Consider the following 17,241-nt stretch of genomic DNA (forward strand, 5'->3'; position numbering starts at 1 on the left):
GCTGGAGGATGGTTCCCCCCCGCCCGGGCCACCCACACCCCCAGGTCGTGGCTGGATCCTGCCTCGGCTTCCTCCTCTTCTCTCCAGCCTTACAGTGAAATCTCTCCTCTGCTCCCTCCCTTCTCACCCAAGCAGAGAGGGGCCAGCCCAGAGCACCCCCCCCCCCAAACCCACACGTACAGGTATTGCTCTACTCCCAGTCCCTACCCCCTGGGGGAGCAGGTTGGGGCCTGGCTTGGGCTGCCTTGTGGTGTGGACAATCCCTAGCCCCGTCCGCACATCTAAGAACCGTGAACCTGTTCTTAGCCCGCGGTTGAAAGCGCAAGCAGAATGCTGTGGAGCTGGGTTAATAGTTACTGAAGGTCTCCGGCAAGTGAATGAGGCCAGGGTGCGTGTGTTGCTTCTAATGATTGATGATGAGATGGTGGCTAACCAAGGAATTCCTCTTCCTCGCACCCTGGGTTGTAGCCCTATATTTTAGGAATTGCTGCACTGTTCCTCTTCTAGGTGAGGTTATGGGCCTGCCTGGATGTCTTGAGCCAATTTAGTGAGTCACCTTCTGCTTACCTGCGAACTCCATAGCTCTGCTGTCAGGCTGCTCCTACCAGGGATCGCTGACTTGACTTCCTTTTAAGAAGGACTGTATGTTTCTGAACCCCTTAAATTACCCCTTCTCTACCCGAAGTCTCGCCTTTTGCAGACAAACCACCCTACTTCTCCTTCGGCTCGACAGCTTTGGGATTGTTGTCGTTGATTGTGGCAAGTCCAGGTTTTCTTTCCTTTTGCGCAAAAGGAAACTCTAAACAAACAAGAGTTGTTGCATTCACAGGAGAAGACTGGAGCGTAATGAGACCACACAACGCTCTGCCTGCTGAGCAATTTACACGTCTTAATGCGGTGTGTCAGGAGTAGTACATTAGCACACATGCATTAGTCTGTTGGTCGCGTGTGTTCTCTCCAAGCCTGCCCTCCATTATGGCAGATGTTAGCCCAACTCTCCTTTTAGGAGAGGAAGAAGAATCCAGGCTGACTTTCTGTCCCATCACAGGTGGAACTCACAGGGTACTGGGTTCGTGGAAAGGGGTAAAGTTCTGCAGTAGGGTTTTTTTTTTTGTTTTTTTTTGCTTTGGTTTAGTTGTGCTTCATCCAGAGTCAAATCGGTGGTTAACTTGTAACTTTGGTTTTATTAGCTGGCTTAAAAATATATTTTCTCGTCATTACACCCAGGATACCAGTTTAAAAAAATCTCACTGCGGTGCTTGATTTTGCACACTCCATCCAGCTTGCTACTAGATTCTTGAGCTTTGAACAGTAGCTAGCTGTAACTTGCATTCATTCCAAGGCTGCTGGGCACCTGCCATGTGTACACAGAGCCCTGGTTCCTTTCCCTGCTCCCACACAATAACGAAAGGGTTTGAAGTGGAATTTTTTCAACTTTCTTCCCCTTCTCAGTTGTTTTTAGCACTCTTATGATACGCCTGCCTGCCTGGCCTCTCAATCTTGGTGGGATCTCGGACTCCTCTCCTAACAGCTAAACTCCATGTGTGTTCTCTCTCTCCCCCTCCTGTCTGCTGCAGCTTTGATGGGAGTATGAGAGAGTAATTTCCTGCCATGTGTGGTATATCCTCCTCCCCATCTCCAGCCTTGCAGTGTGTTCAGAATGCTGCTCCCAGGATCACCTTGAGCTCCTCCTGTCCCTTGCACCTTGGTTCATTCAGATCAAGCTTATTGTCTTCACCTTCTAAAGCAGGCCGCTCTCTGATCTCATTTCCTCCCATGGGATGTCCCAGCCTCTCTGCTCCAACCAAGATTCTCTGACTGGTTCTTTTGTCCCTTTCACCAACTCCTAACTCCATGTCCCAAGGCTGGGAACAGCCTCCTGCTCAACGCTCTCCAAGAGCTAGTCCGGTCCTCCAGGCTGCTCTCTTCCATAAGGCCTAAAGTGCTAGACTGTGATTGCTCCCCTTCCGGTTCTGACTTACCGTGGTGAATATGCATGGTCCTGTCCATTGATAGGATCCAGGAATAGCCTGTCATTTTTGCCATCTCCCTAAAAGCTATGCGAAGAAACTCCTGGGAGGAGATAAGTGGGGTTTTCATGAAGTGCTCTGTTTCCCGTACCAGAGGTGCAGTAAAGAAGCAGGACCAAGTTTGCTACCAGCGGGTGTGCAGGAAAGCCCAAGATCCCTGCAGCAGACCAAAGCACACTAATCCAGGTTTAAGAATGAAGTATTTTCCTTTGCCAGCTTTCCCTGTGCCAATAAAACCCCTAGTGTCTGGAGTCTTGGCTACATGGTGGCAAGATCAAACTGCATGATTTTTTTGACTAATCCTCTGAGATTTACTCCAGGGTTTTTTGCCTCCTTTAAGGATTAAGAGGCTAGTATCTCTGGATCTGAAACTACACTACAGTATCTCTGCTGTAGACGCTTTGGCACTGGACTGTGACTTGGTACAGGGTCTGCAGAGAGTGGCGTGGAGGGATTTTTCTGACCCGTACCCAGCTACAGAGTTAAAAGCAAACCAGTTTTTGGTCTTAGAATGAAGCTGTTCTGACTCTACTATTAAGTTGTCTTAAACAAGCTTGTGAATTGCATGAGAATTATGTGCTGAGTAAATGAGTGAAAAGCAGGAGTCGCTGTCAATTGGCATGGAGACATCAGCTGTGTAAATGTAGCAGTGATTCCAGGTAAATGCATACTGACCTCTTGCAGAAAGGACTCTCTGTTAAAAGCATATTTGATTGCATTGGACTTACTAAGGCTTTGTGTGTGTGTGTGTTATCTAGCTTTCGATTCTCCCCCCTTGCCCCCTTCAAAATGAACTTAATGATAACGCTCTTTTGGAATGGGGACTTGTGAAACTCTAATCTTGGAATCTGTTTGGAGGCCCCAAGATGGAAAAGGTTTCTGGTCTGAACACATCTATTCCCCCCACATAACCCCCCCCCCCCCACCAAAGCATAAACCACTGTGAGCTTTGCAGCCCCTTTCAGGTCTGCCTCTCTCAACGTTGAGCAGCTGCATGTTGATTGTAATTCTTGATCTAAATCAGTTTGTGAGCCATGCGTCATAGATCTAACCAAAGGGGTGCTTGGTGCTGTATAGTTGACAGTCTCTGCCATTCAGTAAAATTGGGGGAGCTCCCGCTGCGCCAGCCGAGGAGGGGTGTGCTGTTGTGAAGGGCTGGTCATCCAAGCCATGGGAGCAGTGGGCACTTCCCGATTTGTTTTTGGCACAGTGTGGGGAAGATGTGCGCTTCTCTTCACCCCAGAAGATCTTGAGAGTCCTAGTGGGAAATCCAGGGGAGGGAACGGTTTTGGTGAAGTTGATAGAGAGCTCTGACAGTTTCCCCTTCCTGGGCTGCAAACCATCTTCCTCTCCGAGTACTTCAGTGGCTGAACTGAAACCAAGGAGCTTCCTTCCTAAGCAAGCACCGCTGCTAGCGAAGCCTGGCTATCCGTGTGCCTCTGAAAGCTGTCGATGTTCAGACTTCCCAACTGGGGGCACGGAGTCAAAGTGGGACCTGAGGATCCTCTCCCTTGGTCTCCCCCACCTCCTCAAACCCCTTGCTCTCAGCCTGAATATGCAACTCCACAGAACAAGATTACTTAGCTGCTTCAGTGCCCAAGTAATGTTACTCAGCTGCCTAGATGCACAGTGCTTGCCACCCCCCACCCCATGCACACAAGCCCAGCACAGCTTCAGGAGCGGTATGAGGCCTTCGTTGCACTCAGTGTTGGAAATGGAAAGGCTCCACCAGTCTTCACACCCCTGCTTGTCTAGACAGTGTGGTCAACTCGCCATTTTATCGTGTGCCTCTTAACTCTTCTCCCCCCCAAGCTCAAATATTCCCGGAGCCCTGTGATAATGTGAACCTTGGCCTTGCCTTCTTTAAAAACCTGGTTTCTAGCCCTCCTGGTTCAGAAGCTCAAAAAGGTGACCCCCATGCCTCCTCTTGCCCCTGCCAAGGCTCAAAACCCAGAAGGCAAATATTAAAAAAAAAAAAAAAAAAAAAAAAAAAAAAAGCTCTCATGGTCAGTCCCTGTGCTTGGAAGATCTGTACGCGTCCATCTGGAGCCGGTCCGTTAGCATTTGCACTTTACGCGTGGGGCAGGAGGGTTGAGTAGGAGAGGTGGCGCAGAGGTTTGTGGCTTGTTGAAAGCCACAGAGGAAGTCATCACAATAGCAGCAGAGCAAACAAACAAGGGGCGCCTGGCTCATAACCTGGTGCTCACTTCTCCAGCTCATTGGGCTCCCTCAGCTGCTGGTAAAGTGCTCAGAGGCTGAAAAGCACGGTGGGACCATAACAGGCATCTGTCCCTCGGAGCAGGGCTTGAGATGTGTCGTAAGAGTCGGCCTGCCCTCGCTTACTTTGGAATCGCAGGGGTGGGAAGCCAAGGAAATCGGTGGTACTGGAAGAGTCTCTAATGCTGACAAAATTCAGCCCCTTGTTGCGTTATGTCTGTAAACAGATGGTACCAAGTTAAACAAAGGATCTGGCTTGTCCTTGGTTCCCCGCTAAACTTTGGGAGCGGGTCATGTGCACAACCGCAAGGGTTGGGGTGGGGAGCTTTTAGAATAAACAAAGCCTGGCTAAAAATAGCATCCCCCTGGTACAGAGGCCACTGAGAGACTCAGGCTAGCCAAGCAAAATAGACTCTCTTGCCATGTCTTACAGGCTAGATGAGCTGTATTGAGTCTGAATGCTAGAGGCCCACTGGTGCTGGGAAACAACTGGGCATTCAAGTCCCCCTGACTTTTTTTGTCTATTTCCACTGCATTTCAGCCCCTGCTCTGGTCAATTGCATTCTGCTCCTGTGAACCTGACAGGGGCTGTCCAGTCTTGTGGATAAACAGGGTTAGGAGTCACTCTGGTGTCCAGTCCAGCTCTTTCCCATGGCCTGGGGTTGAGTGTGCTGGCTCACTTGGAACCAGGATTCAGGTTCCCAGAAATCCCAGCCTGGGTGAAGTTTCTCTGATTTTTTTTTTTTCCCGTGGGAGATGTGCATATGTCTACTCTGTGCCTGGGAGTAGATAGGGCCGTGAAAGACCCCAGAATCCTGCAATTGCCCTTGTGTGTTCAAAAGGCTTCAGTGCTGCTGTATTGTGACCCCCCCCCGCCCTTTTTTTTTTTTTTTTTTTTCCTTTTTAAAACCAGTTTATGCTCACTCCTCTTGCCTGCCTTCAGGCTAGGCCTGTAGTGCCTCTCCTAGCTGACTGGCCTGGCGGCACATATAAACAGCCTGGCTATAGCCCCCACCCTTTGATACCACTATCCTCAACTATTCAGGAATATGGGGCATTCTCCATCTGCTCATCAGAGCAGAGCAGATGGGCACAGTGCAGGGATGACGTGATTCATGCTTCTTACCAAAGCACAGCTGGTAGGTCAGATCCAAAACCTCCCTGGCTTGTCACTGAAGTTCCAAAATCTGGAGGAATGCAGGAGGTGGTGTAATATATCCTCAACAGAGCTGTAGTCTCTAGTATGCTCACCTGTTCTTGCCACCGCTGATAGCTTCTGTGCATCTCTTTGCTTTGGCAGCAGTTTTGCTTTGCAAGGATTTGTCAGGCTCTGATGGACTTGCATGTTCTCCCCCAAAGGGCAAGTCCTGACTTGCTGTATCTCATTCAGTGGCTGCTGCCAACACCGGCAAACCTTGAAACAGGGTATTAATAGTTGGACAGAATTGGGTGAAATCTCTGTCTGCTGCCTCCCCCTTACTTGTGCCTTGCAGATGGCTGGCTTGCTTGCAGTTGCAGAAGGGGGAATGCCCTGTTCTCTGGAAAACAAGGATTCCTGCCTGGCATGTCTCTCAGGCTGCGGAAGCTGAGGGGTTTGTCCTGGAGACCTGATTGAGTTGGGAATGTGTGTGGGTTTTGTTTTGTTGTGGGGGAGGGGGAAATGGAGGAGCTGTTTTTTAGAAATGGCATGCAAAGGTGGCCTCGTTCCTAAAATATCAAAGACCTGTTAAATCTTTGTAATTACAATGCTGGGCACATTATAGATGCCTGGGTGAGCACGGAAAAGAGGTCCTGCTATACTCCTGTCTCCTTAACAGACTGTCATGTTCTGTCTGACTCTTAATCCTGGTATTTTTGTACTGTCACCCCAACTTTTTTCCCCATGTAATGCCCTCCAGTGCTGCCCAGAATCCGCTCCCTGCTGCATAAGGCAAGCTTTTCTCCTTTAAAATGAAGGGGGGGACCCTACATTTGTAACACTAGGGGTAGAAAAAGAACCATTCGTTAGGGCTGTCAAACAGTTAAAAAGATTAATCATGTGATTAAACAAGAGTATCATTTATTTAAATATTTGTGGATGTTTTCAACACTTCCAAATCAATTTGTTTTTGATTACAACAAATACGAAGTATACAGTGCTCCCTTTATATTTTTGATGACAAGTATTTGCACTGTGTAAAAAAAAAAAAAAAAAAAAAAAAAAAAAAAATTCAATTCACCTAAATCAAGTACTGCAGTGCAATCTTTTTCATGAAAGTTGAACTTGCAAATGTCGAATTATGTACAAAAAGAGAACTGTGTTCAACAATAAAACCATGTCAACTTTTAGAGTCTGCAAGCCCACTCAGTCCTACTTCTTGTTCAGCCAATCGTTCAGACAAACCAGTTTGTTTACGTTTACAGGAGATAATGCTGCCTGCTTCTTGTTCACAATGTCACCTGAAAGTGAGAACAGGTGTTTGCATGGCACTGTTGTAGCCGGTGTCACAAGATATTTACATGTCAGATGCGCTAAAGAGTCATATGTCCCTTCATGCTTCAACCACCATTCCAGAGGACATGCATCCATGCTGATGACGGGTTCTGCTCAATAACAATCCAAAGCCGTGTGGACCGATGCATGTTCATTTTCCTTATTTGAATCGGATGCCACCAGCAGAAGGTTGACTTTCTTTCTTTTTTGGTGGTTCGGGTTCTGTAGTATCTGGATCGGAGTGTTGGTCTTCTTAAGACTTCTGAAAGCATGCTCCACACCTCATCCCTCTCAGATTTTGGAAGGCACTTCAGATTCAGATTCTTAAACCTTGGGTCAAGTGCTGTAGCTATCTTTAGCTACATTGGTACTTTCTTTGAATTTTGTGGAAGTGTTCTTAAAATAATATGTGCTGGGTCATCATCCAAGATTGCTAAACATGAAATAAATGGCAGAATGCAGTTAAAACATAGCAGGGGACATACAATGCTCACCCAAGGAGTTCAGTCACACATTTTATTTATTTATTTTTTTAATGAGCTTCATCAGTGTGGAAGTATGTCCTCTGGAATGGTGGCCCAAGCATGAAAGGGCATACAAATGTTTAGCATATCTGGCACATAAATACCTTGCAGTACCAGCTACAAAAGTGCCATGCAAATGCCTATTCTCACTGTCTGGTGATCTTATAGATAAGAAATGGGCAGCATTCTCTCCTGTAAGTGTAAACAAACTTGTTTGTCTTAGCGATTGGCTGACCAAGAAGTAGGACTGAGTGGACTTGTAGGCTCTGAAGTTTTACGTGTTTGAGTGCAGATATGTAACACACACAAATCTACATTTGTAAGTTGCACCTTCATGACAAAGAGATTGCGCAACTATACTTGCATGAGGTGAATTGAAAAATACTGTTTATCACTTTTACAGTGCAAATATTTGTAATCAAAACTAATATACACTTTGATTTCAGTTACAACAGAATACAATATATATGAAAATGTAGAAGAATAGCCAAAATATGTAATGAATTTCAATTGCTATTCTGTTGTTTAACAGTGTGATTTAAAACTGCAATAAATCGTGATTAATTAATTTGAGTTCATTGCGTGAGTTAACTGCGATTGACAGCCCTAACTTTCATATGTGAACAAATGAGTGACTTTATACCTGAGTCTTCAGACAGCCTGAAACAGCTGAACTTCTATCTTCCATTTCAAAGGGAGTGTTTCGGTGAAACCTAATGATGTCCATATTAGCACTGTTGTGTTCCCTGATCACTTTGTGTTCATCCTAGGGTGCCAGAAGCCAGTGTCCCCTCTAACTGCTCTAGAGATGGAACTATACACTTATTGGACCACATCTAGGGGGAAGCATAAAACACAGTTGGATGTCTGATTCAGTATCCCCAGGAATGACAGTCTATTCACTTTCCTATTGAATTCAACAAAACCCTAAAATCTAACTCTCTGATTCTGCTGTAGCCCTTCCAATGCACTGCAGAACAGATCTTGACAGTGTAGTGCAAGGGTAGTCTTATTTTTATCTTTTTTTTTTTTTTTTTTTGTCAAGGTCCAAATTCCAGAGAAAATTTTGGGATCCATTTAAAAGCGCCTGTAGGTCTGGATTAGGCCCACGGTCTGCCAGTTGACTACCACTGATGCAGTGCGTAGATTTCAAAGTGCTTTACAGATCTTGCCTGGAGGGGTGGAGGCTACTAATCTGCACGAGGAAACGGCACCTGGCTCCAAAACCTGGCAGTGGCGGTTCCTCTCCATAACCCCTAAGAGCCCGAAATGTGCCCTGCTCTGTGGTGTCTGAGTCACTGGGCTAACCGCTCCCTTTCCCTGCGCTGCATCAGGGTGAAGTCATCCTCCGGTTTAGGATTGCATGGAGGTGTTCTCTGTAAAAGCATGTGCGCAGAGCAGAGGCTGCTGGTGAATTCCCTGCTGTGGAGAGCAGTTCTGCTCAGCAGAGAGGAGTGGGGGCGTGGAGAGGCAGGGTTGTGGCCCTGTGACCCTGCCGTTCTGAAGCACCGGAGGTCTGGCAGGGGTTTTCTATGTCCTGATTCATACAGTACATCCTATGCTGCGTGTATGGAGCTACACGCTGCAGTGAAAAGAGGCTGTGTCCACTCTGTGGCGTGCAGCTCTTGACGGGGGGCTTTGGCAAGGGGGAGGCAGTGGGGAAAGGCTCCAGAGGCAGGGAGACACGACCCTGCTTAAATAGTAGGGCACGTAGCAAGCCATATCGCGTCTATGTACCCACAGGGTTCGGTGGTCTGTACCTGAGTCTCCTAAGCAGAGCCCTGCTAGCTACTCTCTGTACCTGCGCTGTTTGGGCGTGTGTGTGTGTGTGTGTGTACTTGACATGCTGCCTCCAGGAGTGAGCAGTGACCTGCCCTTAGTGAGATCTGCCTGCTGGCATGGTTGGCCTGTACCTACACACTGCCAGATGCTCACTTGCATCTGAGGGGAGCAATTTGCCAAGCTCACTTGGAATGGGCCCCATGGGGGCTGGAGTGGACTGTCTTGAAGGCTTAGTGAAGGAGGACTTGTGGCAGGTTAGAGACTAATATTTATTTGAGCATAAGCTTTCATGAGCTACAGCTCACTTCATCGGATGCATGCAGTGGAAAATACAGAGGGTAAACTTTATATACACAGAGAACATGAAACAATGGGTGTTACCATACACACACACACACACACACACACACACACACACACACACACACACACACACACACACACTGTAACCAGAGTGATCACTTAAGGTGAGCTATGACCAGCAGGAGAGCCGGGCGGAGGAACCTTTTGTAGTGATCAAGGTGGGCCGTTTCCAGCAGCTCACAAGAATGTGTGAGGAACAGTGGGGGGGGGAGAGGGAATAAACATGGGGAAATAGTTTTTACTTTGTGTAATGACACATCCACAGGCTTAGAGTAGCTGCCCCTACTGGGAAAGGGAGCGTGTGGATTTGATGCAGGTTGAGGAAACGGTGGATGTGGGGGAGAGCAGCACCCAAGAGACCTTTGCTAGACAGCACTTCTTGCTGACGAGGTGAGGGGTGGTGGCAGTGTGCCATCTGTAGACCAATACCCCCCCCACACAGCACCCTCCACAACTGTCTCTGAGCATGGCTAGTCTGACCGTGCTGCCATAGCTGGATGGTTGTGGAAGAAGCAATTGGATCTTTAACGTAACTTTCTCGGGGAAGGATCATTGGTGTCTCTGAAATGAGCAGCAGACCCTTAGAGGTTTGGAGGCTGGTCAAGGCTGCTGCTTCTGCTGCTAGATGAGGTGGAAAAGGCCAAAGCCCCTGGGCAGCATTCCCTGCCTGCGTTAATCCTCTGCGGTGTGCTGTAAACGCCTCTCCTTGCCAGCATGCGGCCACTAGCTGCAGTGGGGATAGGTACTCGAGCAAGGATACGGACCCATCTCTTCCACCAAAACGGCCGTTCAGTGGCCCCCGTTCTTTGGGGCCCTCTTTCGTGCCTTCCATAGATGGGAGTGAAGACAGCCTCCCATGCTCATAGCAGCTTCCCTGGGAAGGGGAGGTGGAGCCCTTGTCTCGTTGTAATTTAAAACCTTGTGACCAATTAAATGCGCTCACTGGAGCGGGCTCCGATTCGGTGCAGTGGGAATGAACTGGTTAGGATGTGTGCAGCGCTGCCCATACTGGCATGAAATAGGACTGCTTGACAGCTCGTCGAGTTTTGCTGGAAGGGGAATCTCCTTTACTGCTGGTAGCAGGGACCTGCCCTGAGCGAGAGGCTCCCGGTTCTATCCCCGAGGCTATGGTGAATTCTAGAGCGGCTTAGACCCTGATGAACTAGATGTATTTAGTCTTGGTACAACTGAACTGCCAACGCTTCTGCTTGAGCAGCCAGGTCTCCGTTCCAGTCCTGCTCCACCTCTTCGGTTCCAGTATGCCTCTAACATCACTAGCTACGGGGGTGGTGAATTGGTGCCTCCGTGCTGTGATCAATCCTACCCACTCGCTCATCGGGGGCCCCTACCTCACGCAGCAGTAGGAAAGCGGCGAAGTCTAGTACAACTACCATGCCACGAGAGGTGGCCCTGTGCCTGGGGGAGGAAGCCACGTGAGGCCTTTTGGGAGATGACACAACCTGATCTGTTCAGATTGGCGTCAAACAATAGCCTGCACGAGCCTCAAGTCTGGTCTCTCTACTGCTAAGAAGTGTACGTGATTGCTGTATTGAGGCAATCTCTCCCTGCTCTCTCAAAACAGAGGGTTGGATCCTCCACTTATGTAGCGCACCAGTTTATAACCACTGTGTGGATTAACCCCAGCTGAGGATCTGGCCTGGAATGTTTAAATGCTATTGTGCAAGCTTCCTGTCTCCATTCGGTGCCTAGCAAAGCTCAGTGAAGCATGCATCGTGGGGAGGGGTTTGCTCTGACATCAGTTAGTCCTGCTCCACATGACTAGCCAATGCACGCAGAGGGGGCTGCTGCAGAGCAATTGCTGTTCACCATGTGAAGCCAGGCTCTCTGACTTGGGGGCTCTCTGGTGGCTTTTCAGGTGGTTCTGCACACTAGCCGCAGGGTGAGCTGCACTGGCCTGCCTGGGAATCTGCATTCCTTGCACCATGCAGTTCGTGGGTAAGGAAGCAACTCTTCTTACAGGCTAAGCAGTGGTTCTCAGCCAGGGGTTCACATGCTCCTGGGGGTACCTCAACTCATGTAGATATTTGCCTAGTTTTACAACCGGCTACATAAAAGCAGTAGCAAAGTCAGTACAAGCTAAAATTTCATACAGACAATGACTTGTTTATACTGCTCTATACACCGAAATGTATTTTATAATTAGATGGTAAAATGAGTCAGCAGTTTTTTCAGTAATGCGCTGACAGACGTCTGAATGTTTGTCTGATTTTGTAGGACAGTAGTTTAAGTGAGGTGAAACTTGGGGGCGGGGGGTACGCAAGACCAATCAGACTCCTGAACGGGGTACAGTAGTCTGGAAAGATAGAGAGCCACTGGGCTAGGAGATGGGGTGGCGAAACAGGAGAAAGTGAGTGCCAAGAACAATCTTTCCCATCAATGTCAGATGCAGAAACGTGCGCTCTCTCCCCTTGGGGGTGATAGCGAAGACCGCTGGTGCAGCTTAGTTATTCGCATCTGCGTACTCTCCCTTTGGGCGATTGCTCATATGACTCCAACTCTGTGCATGGGCTCGGGCTCAGATGCACTCTAACTTGTGCATACCCCCCTCTTTGCTTCCCCTAGTCTGACCTGAGTCTGGGGGCAGCCGTAAGCAGAGTAACACCGTTTTTAAGTCTGGCTGTGGGGGTGTGTTTGGACTGAAACACCTCTGGTCCTTTTCTTGGCTTGTGCTGCTAAAAGCCTCCCCACTCCAGAGACTTATAAGGTAATGTTAGCACTCTCACAATCTCTGCTAATTCATAATCCGTTTAGCAGTTAATTAGAGGGGATTGGCTGGTCCTAAAGGAGCTTTGTTCAGGAGGGCATAGGGAAGGTGTGATCCATTGGGACGGCTGCAGAATTGTATGTGCTAGTTAGTCCTCTCTGGTGACTCCACCACCTGGCACACACCTCTGGCTAGATCACCAGCTGCATCAAACAGGGATGGGGGGGGGGAAGGGGTGGCTTTAAATAAACTTATTCCTAGCAACGTGGCTCTCATGAGGAACCTTTTCTCCAGTGCCTGAGGACTTGGCCACAGGGCAATGCTTGGAGGAGCCAAATTGGGCAAGGGTGTCTTTGTTTTGGTTTGTTTTTGTTTTTTTCTCCCCCCCACAGAGGATGATTGTACATGGCCATATTGCTGAGCATTCTGCTCCAGAACGTATCCCCGGTTCTATTATAGGGCTGTTGCAGCTCATTTGCTGAACTGCATGAGGCAAAACCAGATGAGCTGTAGGGTCTTGTCTTCTCCCTTCAGTGGGAGATCAGGCTGAGTCCCTCTCCACTGAGGTCATGCACCTCTTTCCCAAGGCCTGGCCTTGAGTCTTTCTGCCTGGCCTGGATATCTCCCTTCAAGCAGGGTTTCTTCTTCACTGAGGGCAGAATAGCATCGTCTTACCTGAATAATGCTAAGATGCCACAGCGATGGGGCAGGAGGAGTGATGATCACCGAAGTACTTTCAGTAGCTAGCACTCTCTCAAATACTTCCAGATCGTGACAATTGTGTAGCAGCATTCCATGGCCCCCTCTGACACCTGGGCAAAAATACGTGAGATGCAGATGAGCCAGCTGCCCACATTTGCATCACCTTGCAGCATTTTCATGTTTAATGAAATCACTTCTCAGGTCCTAGTACGCTCGAGACTAAAGATCTTTGCTATTCCTCAGAGCTACCAGAAAACTGGACCGACACCAGAGAGACCCTACTGGAGGGAATGCTTTTCAACCTAAAGTACATGGGCATGACGCTCGTGGAACAGCCCAAAGGAGAAGATCTCTCGGCAGCTGCCGTCAAAAGAATTGTGGCAATGGTGAGTGCCCTCATTGGGGTTCTAAGTAGATCTGACGCCTAATAAAGGAGATCCCTGCAAAACCAAACAATGCAGACTCTTCTCTTCCTGGTGTTGAAGCAAATGATTCTTGAACACTTATCCTGGATGTAAATGCTTCCTATACACACCCCTCTCCGAGGGTTTTGCATAAGCAGCAAGGAGTTGATGATGGGTCACCCAGAAGGACTGTGGAGTTTAGGTGAAATAAAATCTAGTATATGATCGATATCTCTCTCTCTCTCTCTCTCGTGCAGGGGTTTCTCAAACTTCTTTGCACTGCGACCCCCTTCTGACAACAGAAATTACTACGTGACCCTGGGAAGGGAAACTGAAGACTGAGCCCCTCTGCCCCATGGGGGGGGCCAAACCCAAAGCCCGAGACCTGCCCCCCTCAGGACTTCCCGCCCTGGGCAGGTGGGGGCTGTAACCTGAGTCCTGCCACGGAGGGCTGAAGCCCTCAGACTTTGGCTTCAGCCCTGGGCCATGGGGCTCGGACTTTTTGGCTTCAGCCCCAGCAAGTGTAATGCCAGCACTGGCAACCCCATTAAAACAGGGTTACCACCTACTTTGGGGTCCCAACCCACACTTTGAGAACCGCTGGCCTAGTGCTTGCTAGAACTCTCTCCCATGGCTATACTTGGTCCTCCTTATAGGAAGAGAAAACCTTGAATGGTGATTGCTGTGTCTGCAGCTATGGTTTAACCCTTAATCATGGCTGAGACACACTGTTATAGGAAGACTTCAGGGTTGCAAATAGATATCTAGTATTGTGGGATACCTTGCCAAATCTTGATTTCTTAATGGTACAACTACTCTAAAAGCAGCCTATATACTCTTCATGTCCAACCTCTGTCTCCCCAGAGATGGGTTAGTGGACCTCTGGTACGGGAATTCCCAGTCCCCTATCTGGCTGTGTTGGATGCTGTGGCATCGGAACAGTTTTTATAGGGGTTGGGGCGGGAGGGCGGCTGCTGAAAGCCATCGAACCAAACTGTAAACCCCTGTGTGTGATTGGAAACCACTTCAAGCTATGGGGTGCAGCAGCCCCTCTGGTTCTCGCACCCCTGGTTGGATGGGCTTCTCTGAGCTTTACAATCCCAGAGGTGGATTGGAAGGGACCAGCACAAACTGTGCAGCCCGTTCCTGGCCACTGAAAAGGCAATTAGTCTCCTTGCAGCTGACTGATGCTACTTTAATTTTGCCAGCGCCGTACAGCTACCGACTGTTAAATATTTAACACTGCAGCTTACTTAGGAGTCCATCCTTATTCACCACTCGTGCTACAGCAAATTAATGCATCTTTAGACACTTATCAAATGGAATGAGGCAAAGACTTGGTCGCATGGTTAATCCGCATAAAACTAAATGTGGTGGCTCAAAGCTTCGGGCAGTGAGTAGTATCTTCCTGACACGGGCTGAACTTCCAGGGAAGTGAAATAGGCGGGGGAGGGCTCTGGGAAATGACATACATTAACACATTCCTCCCCTACTCTGAACTCTGGGGTGGGTTATGACTCCTGCAGCCGCTGAGCCCTCCAGCAAAACCTAGGGGCAGAGCCTCTGCTAGCATCACTGGGCTCTGCAGACTTCAGTAAAGTGAAGCAAATTTGCACCAGCTGAGCATCTGGCCCCAAAGCTTATGGGCGTGTCACGAAACGTATATTGCGACTGGCTGTGTACCTCGTGGCAGAGATTGGGGAGTGTGGCCCTTCCCCTCTTTAAGCTTTGGGGAGGGCACTGCTCACTTCTCTGCTCCAGGATCTCTGGCTTCTCCCAGTAGGGCATGGCTCTTGCAAAGTACTGTGAAGTTGTCTGTCTCTGTGAAACTGACTTTCATCTGTCTCACTTGGGTGCCTACTAACTCTCGGGTTGCTAGTCATGCTGTGTCCGGGATCTCTGGTGATCATTGCTGTGGTGGGTGGAAGCTCATGCCTTTGGCTAGAGGACTCTGGGTGTGCACGCAAAGAAGTCTCCCTGTAAGTACAACTCTCCTTGAGGCTCTTCACTGAGGGACAGTGCTGGGTTGTGAGGGTCTGGAACCTGCCGCGTTGCTGTCGGCACTTTGAAGTGGTGCCGGTCTGATGACTGCCTGGCAGGTGGGGAGATGCTGTACTCAGTAGGAGAGCTGAGGTTCTCTTCACTGGGCTGCAGGTGGCCGAATTAGAACATGTGGCCGAATTATAACATGTGGCCAATCTAATGCTTTTTGTCCTCTTAATTGGTTCTGTCTTGAAGGGCAGTTAAAATTCAAAGCAAACATGAACTTGTGAGTGATGCAAAGTTAGAGCATCAGGCCTGGAAAGGTGGTTAGAGATGGTTTTGGCAACAGTCCATTGCTCTTAGATGTCTCGGCTCCAGCCATTCGTCCCTCTAATGCGGAGTAAAGACATGGGAAACAAACCGCTCTGCAAATCTAGTGTTGAAACAGCAGACTTCCTCCGTCTGGACTCTATTGTGGCCAAGCCACTACTCTGCAGGAGTACTCTGCAGCTTGGTTGGCCTGCAAATCAGCAGCTAGGAAAGGGCCCAGTCCTGCAGTATCTGGAATATACAAGTCCTACAGGCACTGGGCTGGCCCACAAATTTGGGAGGAGGTAAGCAGCATTCTTTTATTAGAAGAAGCAGGGAGGTGGCAGACTGGAGCTTGGCGATGCCAACTCTTGTCGTACATGATGGCACTACAGCCCCAGCTCCTGGAGTCATGTGATTATTTGAGACCCTGCTTACTCTTCCTAGTGGACATTTCTAGACCTTTCGTTAGCAGAGAAGAGCTTGAAAATGGGACCAAGGTGTGCCCTAGAGACTCAAACAAGAAATCAGTGAAACATGGTATTTTTAAAATCCTGATTTTTTGGGGGGGGATGGGTGGCAGCCTGACTAGGATTTTTGAATGACTGACTGGGATTGGCAATGCTGTGGAATACTGAAGGCCACTTCTGGAACAGCACCTGCCAGCTTGAGCAATGGCTCCTGAGCTGGAGTTCCTCTTGTCACTATACAGTACTGCTTCCTTAAATCTGATGTGCCTCGTCAGCCCTCATGAGCCAGTGAACAGCTCAGTCGAACTAAACACTGCAGAGGCTGTTAGCAAGCCCTGATTTGCGTTGTCCCTAGGACAGCAAGGTAGAGTTACACACTAGTCTGAGTGCAAATCCCAGTGCATTAGGTGAAGGATATCCAAGCTTTCACTTCCTTTTTAATAAGGTGCACTCTGGAATGGGCTTGATCCTGTCTTTTTTTTTTTTTTTTTTTTTTTCTTTTCCCCAGGCAACATATCCACTGACTCTCCTCAGTAACTTGAGGATCGGGCTCTCAATAAACTATTCCTTTATGGGACTACTTAAGGCAGCTTGAACAGAAGATAATGGCTTACTACAGGTGTGGTGTGGTTACTGCCCCCAGAGGATGTTTCTGTTGAAACAAAACTTAGGGGGTCAGTCTTACTCCATTGCATGTCACCCCTCTCTTGCTGGCTAATGTGTAATCTGAGAGCTCTAGTATCTCCTTGGATGTTGGACTAAAAATGAAACCTCTGCAGAACTTGGCAAATTCTGCAGGAGCCCAGTTGATCTCTGCCAAGACTACATCCATGCCGGTCCTGTAGCCTTCAGGCACTGTAATCAGTACAGCAAAGTCCCTCTGACCCCAGGGATTGTGGGCACAGTAACCAAGCATGTAATGGGGGTGCATGCTCAATGCCAGTATAAATTGGTGCTTCAGCAAAGGTACCATTTTAATAAGGGCCTTATTGTACCTAATAATAAATTCAGTCTCTGATCGTAACAAGTGCCATTAATTTGTCTATTTAAACAATACACGTCTAGAGTGAGTAATCGGCCTCCGTGAAACAGCTTTGAACGTAACCATGCTAAATACCAGTAAATCTATTTCCCTTTCCAAAGGCTAAAGCACGTGGCAAGAAACTGCAGAAAGTTACCCTGAAGGTATCTCCCAGAGGGATTATCCTAAATGACAGCGGAACTAACGAATTGATAGAAAACATCTCGATATACAGGTA

At 48.5% G+C, this 17,241-nt stretch overlaps 1 protein-coding gene across 3 annotated transcripts in view; it reads left to right on the plus strand.

Moving 5' to 3' along the window:
• LDLRAP1 (low density lipoprotein receptor adaptor protein 1) overlaps positions 1–17,241 on the plus strand; it is a 36,180-nt gene that overhangs the window by 454 nt on the left and 18,485 nt on the right. For 2 of the 3 annotated variants that reach the window (XM_048825794.2, XM_048825795.2), the window contains exons 2-3: positions 13,060–13,202; positions 17,126–17,238. In XM_048825794.2, the coding sequence (XP_048681751.1) occupies positions 13,060–13,202; positions 17,126–17,238 (256 nt within the window). Of the gene's footprint in view, positions 1–11,317; positions 11,346–13,059; positions 13,203–17,125; positions 17,239–17,241 lie in introns of those variants that run through there. The other variant, XM_048825796.2, reaches the window with a different exon arrangement.

Source organism: Caretta caretta, chromosome 19 (genome assembly GCF_965140235.1).
Source record: "Caretta caretta isolate rCarCar2 chromosome 19, rCarCar1.hap1, whole genome shotgun sequence".
NCBI classification, from domain to species: Eukaryota; Metazoa; Chordata; order Testudines; family Cheloniidae; genus Caretta; species Caretta caretta.